We start from the raw sequence: 10309 nt of genomic DNA on the forward strand, positions 1-10309 counted from the left end.
AGTACACGGAGTGTAAGGGAGATAACGAGGTAGCCCTCTAGCAGGACACTTCCGATCCCTCCCTGTGTCACCTGTTTTTAGGTGTTGCTAACGATGCAATCCAAACGGGAGTTACCTGCAGATGGTGACGGCTGTTGATCGTTTACGGATGGCGGCAGTCGATCCTGGAATATGGGGCTTTCGGTCAAGCATGAAAATGTGTGGGCGGTTCCACCAGACTCAATGATTTGCTGCGGGGCTCTTGTAAATTAATCCTGACCTTGACAGGAAGCCAATCTGAGAATGATGGCTTGAACGCATCCCTGGCTTTAGCTGGGAGGGGAGAGTTAAGTCCTAGGAGACGGCTGATGAAAGTGTAGTACTGGCATCAGTCTGATCACAGAGCGGCTGTGGTGAAACGTTTAAACACGCGTCCCCCGTATACTTAGCTAACTCTAAACCACGAAGGTTTGAATCGAACGCTGGCTTCGGCTGGACCAGCTAACAGTGGAGCACTAAGTAGAGATGGAATGTGCTTAGCGGTTATGGATACTGCCAGGTCTCAGGACCGCCTGGGTGCGGGACTCTACACATTCTATGTGGGAGCTCTCCTCCACGCTCCTTGGAGCATGTATTGGAGATGGCATGTGCCTTACCATTAGCTGACACTACCAGGCCTCAGGCTTGCCTGAGTGCGGGACACCACACATTGTAGGTGGGGAGGTCTCCTCTATGCTCACTAGACTCGAGGCGGAGACTTAACCCATTGAACCCGCAGTGATAGGGAATTGCATGGATCTGGCTCATGCCCTACGAAGTGGAGAGAGGTATCTCCAGCTTGTCTGGGGAGGGAGGCCTACATCTGATGTGGGTAGTACCATCCACACCTATTGATTTGCTGCAGACCTCAGAAAACGGACGGAAGAAGCCTAGGTTCCCACTGGGCACGGATCACTGAATGTCAACTTCATGAAATTCAAAGGAGCGTACCCATCTGTAGTAATCCTGCTCAGTACGAGAGGAACCGCAGGTTCAGACATTTGGTATATGTGCTTGGCTGAGGTGCCAATGGTGCGAAGCTACCACCTGTGGAATAGCCCTAAACGTAACAATACCGTAGCGCTGCAGATCTTCGGTTGGCCTGGCATAGCCTGCTTCTTTTGGCAGGTGACTAGAGCCGTTCATGACGGGGTTGGGGTGCAGCCGGATGAGCTGACCCCCCTCTCCTGATGCGGACCGCATCTTTGTGGGGAACCTGGTGCTAATTCACTCGTAGACAAGTGAATGGGTCAAGGTTTCGTACGTAGCAGAGCAGCTCACACACTGCGATTTATTGAAAGTCAGCCGTCGAGCCAAGCTTTTGTCGGGGACGGAAGGCGTCTTCCTCCACCACCATCCCTCTTTACTAACGGGTTACCAGGTGCACGAAGAAGGGCCAGAGGCCAGACACAGAGTGTGAGGAAGGCCCCAGGAAGAAGGCCCAAGTGAATAGGTGTGTGTGACACTATCCTTCCGGGGGGCAGAGCAGGCAAATTAATGTAAAATGAAAATGGACAGACGAAAGGGTATGCAATGTGTAAGTCCACTGAGTGTACATTCAGAACCTTGTTTGAGGTCAGTAGGTCACATGACCAAGGGGCTATTGAAATTCTAAAGTTTACACAATTTATGTAAAATCGTGTGAGATGAAAATGGACACACTAAAGAGTGTGCAATATAGAATGGTAGTCAGTAAACTTCTTGAACCTTGTTTGAGTCCAGAAGGTGCTATTGAAATTCAAAACAATGAAAAACAGAAAAATTCAAGTAAAATCACCTGAGATTAAAATAGACAAACTATAGGGTGTGCAATATATATTGCTAGTGAGTGGATGCGCTGAAAGTAGTTGAGTTGTAGGTCACATGACCAAGGAGTTATTGAAATTAGAAACATTGAAAAACATTTAAAATGAAAGTAAAATCATGTGAGATGCAAATGGACAAACAAAAGGGTGTGCAATATGTAGGCCCACTGAGTGTACATTATGAACCTTGTTAAAAGGTGTGTGGGTGCTATTGAATTTCAAAAATGTAAATAAATAAAAAGTGCGAGATGTAAATCTACATCAGAAAAGTGTGCAATGTGTCTATGCCATCGGGTTAGCTAGAACCAGTTTAAAGTTTTAGGAGTAATGGTTAAAGAGCTATTGAAATTTGAAAAATTTGATTTGTCACTATGTTGACGGTCCCTAACTGCTGTTGGAAGACTAAGGAAAACTACAACCGAATATCCAACCTGAATCTGTCTTTACCTCGGTATGCCAAAAGGCCAAGGAGAGGAGTGCCCCCTACTGACCATCTTCTGTATGTACTGTACCAATTCTTCTTCATGGCATTATAATGGAAATTGCCATAATATTCACAGAACTGCAAAGTGATAAATGTACTATAGAACATGTAAATGTCTACTAAATTTCAAGTTTAAGTTCATAAGTGCTTTTCAAAAAGCCCTTTATTTTTTGAACACATGACAATTACAATTCATCATGTCATACAAAAGTCATTAGTATCTAACAATTGTACATAAAAGTTAACAACAAGCGTATCGTAGGCTAATGTGTAAGTTGGACATACAAAAAAAAAATGGCTATTATCCATGACAATTCAGGTTACAGTATAAGGGATGGAATTTAGCCTCCTTTGTTCAGCAGAATTCACTGTTTGCTATTGCCGTTAATGGGCAGTTTCTTGTAGGCGTCAGAGTCTAGGAAGGCCTTGATTTTGGGACGGGCAGACATCTTCTCGACAAAATTCTTCAGGGAGGGGAAGGTATCCAAGCAACAGGAGCAGAGCACCAGGTGGTTGAGCAGGACTTCAAACAGACTATAGTCAGCAAAGGAAGGCTATGTAGGATAGGGTTAGGGTTAGGATCATAGATCATAGAAATAGAATCTTGCATTATGGCATTATTAACTTCAATGGGGATGCCTGCTCTATTCATTCTAGTTTTGTGATAGGTAACAGACAGTACTGTGATTACAAGAGAACCATTTAGTTAATGCATTTTGGTAAATATAATTTTTTGGGACTACAACTAATGATCGCAGTATGTACTATGTTAGAACTCCATTTATTCAAGAACCCTATTTTCGTGCATTGCAGGATCGGTTACCTTGTCGCCAACAAGAAAACCAGTCTTGTTTTTGGCCATCACAGCTTCAAACTTGTCAAGGTGGTTAGGGAGGTCTTTGATGTATGCGTCTTTACCAGTATCCTATGAAAAGAGAAAGTGATTAATCATAATGACCCTTCATAAATGTTTACCCATTAAGCTGCATAAAAAAAATGTAAAACGTTTTGTGTCTCTACACTTTGAAACAAATGTTTACTGCACAGTACAGGTAAAATGTTTTATGAACTGTACCCTTAGTCCGAATTTCAGCTTTCATGAATACTTACGTATTCCTGGTAAATCATTTTTACGTATTTAAGACGAAGGTCCTCAACGCCATCACACATCATGTCAATGAGCGCAGCCTCCTTGCCATCTTTCCCATAGGCATCTGTGTGTGTGTTCGAGTTAAGCATGAAATGTTAATTATACTTTCACCTATATTTGATAGATTATAAAGGATAAATAGAGTGAGGAAAACAATGTAAATATATGGCATAACGATTGAGATCAATTACCATGATTGCGGCCCAAGTGCCTCAGAATGGCATTTGACTGGTACAGGGCAAATCCTCCATCTTCTAACTTGGGCAACTGACCAAATACCTAAAACCCCAAAATGGAAATGTTATTTATTATAGATTTTAACAACTAATGGGGACATGGGGGTTTACATTTGTTGTCGCTGAATCAAATCTACATTGATGATAACAGAAGATACAGGTAAATAATGGAACACAAAGCTCATGAGGTAAAATCTCTCTACTTAAATAAGAATGGAAAGCACCAGCAGAGATTGTAGAAACAAACAGTGTACACTAAACAAACCGATCATCCTTCAAATGCACATCCCAGCTGTTATCACTAGACCATCACTGGCTAAACTGAACATGTTGACAAATTAAAAAGATGGTAACAAAGGAATGATCCATTCCCCACTCACACAAGTGGCTTTCAGATCTCCCTTCATCCAGTCCGCAAAGTCCACCACGATCTCCTTCCATTCCTGTCCCTGGTCGGCCATCATGATTCTCATAGCGCCACAGCGCCCTGTGGTAAACAAGGGTCTCTGTTAGCACAGGTCAACCAAAACCGATCTCAATCATAAGACACTTTGGAACAGATCTAACAAGTCATACTTAGCACTAGTGTTGGGCAAATACATATGTTTCCAGACTAGATAATTATTTATACATACAACCTTTCTTGATTATTCAAGTCAAAAACCTTTTATGGGTTCAAGTCAATGAACCCTTAGTCCCATGACACAATTGTTCACCAGTGCACTCCACATTAATCTGGGTCACATGCTCCTGACAGAAAGCCAGCCCTTCTCATTGCTCAAGCACCATGAATAATGTAAACAAATACGAGTACTTTCGAAACAAAACTGTTTAAGTTCATGAACAGTGATCATGGGGGCCAGCTGAGCCAAACTAATACTCCAAGTATTTCCTGTGATAACAATCAAAAAGGTATGGGTGAGGCTAAACTGCCACTGTGATCTGAATCAGCTGTGCAGTGCTAGGGCAAAAACTAAAACACACCATTTGGGAAACCCTGGGCTATTGGGTAATGAATGACAGATAAAGGCTTTGGATATGACACTTAAATGCAAAGGTCATGAATATGCGCAGTAGCATTAGCAAGGCTTTTGTCTTTGACTTCAAACAATCTTACTCCATCACAATATAACATGTATGGCTGTCAAATTGAAGGAAAGATTTAGTAATAAATTATCAATATGAAAAGCTTATAACAGGGAATGCATTCTCCAATAGTAGGCTATTATTACTTCAAAACAATAGCCAGGCTCTATCATGTGATGTTGAATAGGATTAACTGACTCAACATACCTCGGACTCCAAAGTAGGTGATTGTGTAGGGACCCACTGGGGAGAGGTGATACAAGAACACAACACACGTCAAGTTATTCAAATAAAAAATATTTTAAATCAATGTAGTTGAATTAGTCTGACTTATTACATGGATTCAGACAAGTCTTTGTCCCGTTGATATTTCAACTAATTACATAGCTGATTTTAGTATGGTATAGTATCAAGTGCTATTCGCATGTGAAAATGCCATGCAACATTACATATTGCTTGACATAGTTTTGTTGCCAAACAAATCTGTCAGTGTGACCAGTCTGTGGGTCTTTTAGTTTTTTTTAGCATATCAAGTATCCGGGTCCTTTCTGGTCAAGTAAAGTTCACCCACACCACTGTAATGCAAGGAACATAAAAATCTTTGGCAACTGTCTGACAACACATCTCAACCGACTAAAATATAGACATGCTCGAATACGAAGTTTTAATCTGCACGTGAAAACATTGCACCTTCAGCTAACTAGAATATAATGAATTAAAAACGTCAACCATGCATAACTGGGTAGAAGGGCTATCGGTTGTGCCGTTACATAAGAACCATCCGTTTAAACTAAGAAAATAGCCTAACTTCCAGCTAACTATTGTGCCTTTCGGTCGTATTTTTTCTTTACCGACGATCAAGTTGCAAAAACGATTAGCCCTAGATAGCTTGGCTAGTTCAAATTAGCTTAATTAAAAGGCACCGTGAGTGCACGCACGACCGACTAAAGGACAGACAGCTGTCTGTGTGCTAGTATGAGGTGTAAATCCTAATTTAGAGTAGCTATTGCACATCGCTTTATAATGTTTAAAAGACATTACTGTCTATAGCTAGTTACTTACTTTTATGCTGTAAGAGTCGTGGTGGCCCTGACAGTAACTATGGAACCAGTGTTGCCAACTAATTTTCAGGGTAAGTTGCTAGAGGACAGTGTTGCCAACTACTTTTCAGGGTAAGTTGCTAGAGGCAGGTTGATTTGTTGCTAAAACGACGTTGTGATGTCATTGCGTGATAACGTAAAACTGCGTCATTGCGTGGAATACACAATAACGTTACTCAATTTGACATGACCATTCTCCCACCAGTCCTTCTCCACTACCCTCATCAACTTGCTGCACCACAACCTATGTACCAGCTACGGTGTCTGTTTTTATTGCCATAACATGTAAATGAAATGTTCTCCATATTTACTGTAAGATTTATTTATGGTAACATTGCACATATTGTAACATTATAGTCCTTTTTCATACATGACTTAACTACTTTGCATAATGCTCAGTTTACCGACTAAGAAATCAAACATTAATTAAAATATTAAAGCTGCATTATGTATTACTGTGTCCAATTGATTCTGATTGGTTGTAATGTTTTTGAAAACTTTCACGACACAACTTATTTTGCTGATGGTCGATCCTGTCGGAAACTTTCATAATATCAAGCCTTTTGGAACACATCACCAATTAACATTGGCTGCAGTTTTCTGAACTTTACTAGGTAGTTATGCAATAAACATTTAGGAAAATTCCCATTAAATTAATTAAAATTTTATTTGTCACATGCGCCAAATACAAAAGATGTAGACCTTACAGTGAAATGCTTACGTACAAGCCCTTAACCAACAATCCAGTTAAGAAAAATACCTTAAAGAAATAAAAGTATAATTAAATAACAAATAATTAAAGAGCAGCAGTAAAATGACAATATTGAGGCTATATACAGGGCATACCTGTACAAATTCAATGTGCGAGGGCACCGGTTAGTCGAGGTAATATGTACATGTAGGTAGAGATATTAAAGTGACTATGCATAGAGAGTAGCAGCAGCGGCGTGAAAGAGGGGGGGTTGCAATGCAAATAGTCTGGGTAGCCATTTGATTAAATGTTTAGTAGTCTTATGGCTTGGGGTAGAAGCTGTTTAGGAGCCTCTTGGAGCTAGACTTGGCGCTCCGGTACCACTTGCTGTGCGGTAGCAGAGAAAACAGTCTATGACTAGGGTGGCTGGAGTCTTTGGCAATGACACCAAATGTTGGTGACTGTAGAATTCCACTCTCCATTTTCTCCCTGAAGGCTGCGTAAGTTGGGTGAATTGGCAGCCTTAAAATAATGCTGCATGTATTTGCTTCCGGGAAGATCCTGGCAGCCTGTCACGATCCTCCTCCTGGAAATGACTGGACCAAAGCGCAGCGTGATGAGCGTACATTTCTCTTTATTTGAAATGAATGTCGCCAACAAAACAAGGAAACGACCGTGAATCTTAACTTGGGCAATAGTGCCACTAACAAAGTTAACTACACACAAATGCAAAAGGAAAATAGCCTAACCTAAGTATGATTCCCAATCAGAGACAACGATAGACAGCTGCCTCTGATTGATTGAGAACCACACCCGGCCAAACACAAAGAAATAGAAAAAATAGAAATAAAGAAACTAGAATGCCCACCCTAGTCACACCCTGGCCTAACCAAAATAGAGAATAAAAGCCTCTATGGCCAGTGCTTGACAACCTCCTTCTCTTGTTTGTGTAAGAACTGTAGCTGTGGCTCCGCTGGGAATCCCAGCCTAGGAATGGCCGAAGTCCCCGAAGTGAAAAGGAGAACCTTCTCCAGGGTTAAAGGTTATGCGTTCCCCTCTGAAAAAAGAAGAGGAGGTCATTAATGTCCATAAGTAACACTTATTGGAGAACACAATACTAAGTGAAAGTAGTTTGGGATTTAATTGATCTATTAGGTGAAAGAATAAGGTTATAACATGCTGTCCCACAGTTGTGAGAGTGATTAGGTGATATATTTTACTGATGTGGGCCGTGTTACTTCAATGATCATGGTATTGCATCTAACCTTCCACCTCCAGCAGCCAGTCCCTCCAGAAACATATGCCTCTGCTCTCTATTGCTCTTTGATTGGTACCAGGTGGGGAGAGCTCTGCTTTAAAGAGAGAAGCTATGTCTTTGGCCAAAAGAGGCTTCTCGGCGTAGATGAAAACCTCTCTGAAGAAGCTTGAGAGTCTATTAATGTAAGGCAGGAGACCTAGACACTCCAGACCCTCTTTGAATCTATAAAGTAAATAAAGTCACATAAGAATTTGTCCTGAAGAATTTAACTCAGCTTATGAGATGCCTTAGATATATGGAAACTCACTGCTCAAGAGCATCCTATAGCCTGCTTTCTAAGTAGAACTTCGTGGCTGACTCCACCAGGGCATCCCTCTCCTCCAATGTACGAATGTATCATACTGAACCCAACATGACCAGTTGTTTGGAGGCCTCTATGACCGCTTCCTGTGCCTCATCAACAGTTTGTGCTAACTGGATCTTGGATAGTTCAATAACAGTGTTTTGGGACAAATTAGCAGAACAATAAACTGATTATCACTACCCTTAAAAAAGATTGACTGCCAACAAAAGGAAACCAAATCCATGTGGAAAAGTATTCATGAACAACTACAACCATAATATTTTTTCAAACTTTGTGCAAATTAACAGTCACATAATATCCATGACAGTCTAAAGTTACTTACCTTCTCCAACTTCTCTCTGAGTCATATTTCGCAATTTCTGTTTTGGCACAGGAGGTTATAGGCGACACACTTGCCTGTATAGCCTCTCTGAAGAAATGTGTGGCTCTACACCCCCATGTACCAGACAGACCGCAATCATGCGGCCCACCTGCTTGTATACGCCATCATAGAGTGCTGTCACACAGAAGACAAACAGTAAATGAAGGACACATTTCATAACATAAAAACCAAATGTCTTACTCAAGTCATACATATTGCCATAAACAAATGTGTCTTTGTTGGTGTAACTCACCTTGAGAGTTGCAAGAAAGGCATTTTTGCCAATCAGTTCCCTCAAATATTGCAGAGGAATGGATGGCACTCATTACCAGCCAGAGAAATTCTCTTGAAGGACCACCCTCATCAGCTGCCCCTTCTCCGTCAGCATCCCTAAAAACCATGTCTATTTTTGCGGGATCTCTTAAGCCACAATCATAAACGTTGTCCCTCATCACGTTCATTTGGTTGGCATCAGGGGCAAAAGTGAGTCAACCTTGCTGCTCATTAACTTCAGCAGTACCTTCTACCTTTTAATGGGGTTATGGCTCCCTCTAATGTCCATTTACATACACACAGTCTGTTACCTGCCATTGCACTTTGACCAACCAATATCCAGACTGAATCCTACTGTAAAGATGGGATGGTACCTTTTCCCATGTGTTGAACTCTCTGTTACCTGCCATTGCACTTTGACCAACCAATATCCAGACTGAATCCTACTGTAAAGATGGGATGGTACCTTTTCCCATGTGTTGAACTCTCCTAAATCTCACCGAGCATAAACAAACGATATGAACCCTGAACCCGAACTATACTAAACCCGAAAATTAAACATGTAAAGATCCAAAAGGGGGTTTTCCCACTAGCTAATGTAACCCTGCGTTGTGTGTGGTTGATTGAGACTATAGACGTGGACTTTGGAGATCAGGTAGTTTTAATTAAGCAGAATTCACTCTCTGCATCCTGCATCTGCATCCAAAAGAAAATAAAACATTTGTAGAGCACATATGTTCTGCGAATCGTCATCTCTTTCCACAACAGATGCACAATACAAGGGACTGGGATCATTCGAGGAGCTAGCCATCGTTCACACATACAATAGCCTGCTAATACCTTAGCTAGCTATTAACCACATGTTGAATTCAGAATGTTGATATCATCCTAAAAAGTACAATTACAAGTGCATCTTAACAATACCATCCACTTATGAGTAACCTCTAAATATACAACATTATTCATGAACAAAACACTGTGTGTATGACTTTGTGCTTAAAATAAAACTTTTCTGAAGACGACAGAAAAAGCCTGCCTACCTCTCATAGTGCATCAAAATGATTTGAGCACGAGCACGCAGGGCAAAACGTAAGTACACACTCCCCTATTCCCAGGATGCAGGCATGCATAATAACAAATCAACATGCGATATTAATACACTGCTCAAAAAAATAAAGGGAACACTTAAACAACACAATGTAACTCCAAGTCAATCACACTTCTGTGAAATCAAACTGTCCACTTAGGAAGCAACACTGATTGACAATAAATGTCACATGCTGTTGTGCAAATGGAATAGACAAAAGGTGGAAATTATAGGCAATTAGCAAGACACCCCCAATAAAGGAGTGGTTCTGCAGGTGGTGACCACAGACCACTTCTCAGTTCCTATGCTTCCTGGCTGATGTTTTGGTCACTTTTGAATGCTGGCGGTGCTTTCACTCTAGTGGTAGCATGAGACGGAGTCTACAACCCACACAAG

The 10309-nt window shown here is 41.2% G+C and overlaps 1 protein-coding gene across 1 annotated transcript; it reads right to left on the reverse strand.

The window, feature by feature from the left end:
• Window positions 1-2438: 2438 nt before the first annotated feature.
• LOC139581068 (glutathione S-transferase P-like) lies at window positions 2439-6026 on the reverse strand. The gene is made up of 7 exons (XM_071410431.1): window positions 5842-6026; window positions 4987-5022; window positions 4074-4180; window positions 3649-3736; window positions 3418-3521; window positions 3131-3232; window positions 2439-2861 (listed from the first exon to the last, which is right to left on the reverse strand). Coding segments are annotated over exons 1-7 (627 nt in total). The 5' UTR covers window positions 5843-6026; the 3' UTR covers window positions 2439-2672.
• Window positions 6027-10309: the final 4283 nt, after the last annotated feature.

This window comes from Salvelinus alpinus, chromosome 7 (assembly GCF_045679555.1).
Source record: "Salvelinus alpinus chromosome 7, SLU_Salpinus.1, whole genome shotgun sequence".
Classification (NCBI taxonomy): Eukaryota; Metazoa; Chordata; class Actinopteri; order Salmoniformes; family Salmonidae; genus Salvelinus; species Salvelinus alpinus.

Coding starts and splice junctions, on each gene's coding strand:
- LOC139581068 (XM_071410431.1), bottom strand. Junction 4,181..4,986: donor CACCTACTTTGGAGTCCGAG/GTATGTTGAGTC, acceptor TGTTTACCACAG/GGCGCTGTGGCGCTATGAGA. Junction 3,737..4,073: donor GAGATCTGAAAGCCACTTGT/GTGAGTGGGGAA, acceptor TTGGGGTTTTAG/GTATTTGGTCAGTTGCCCAA.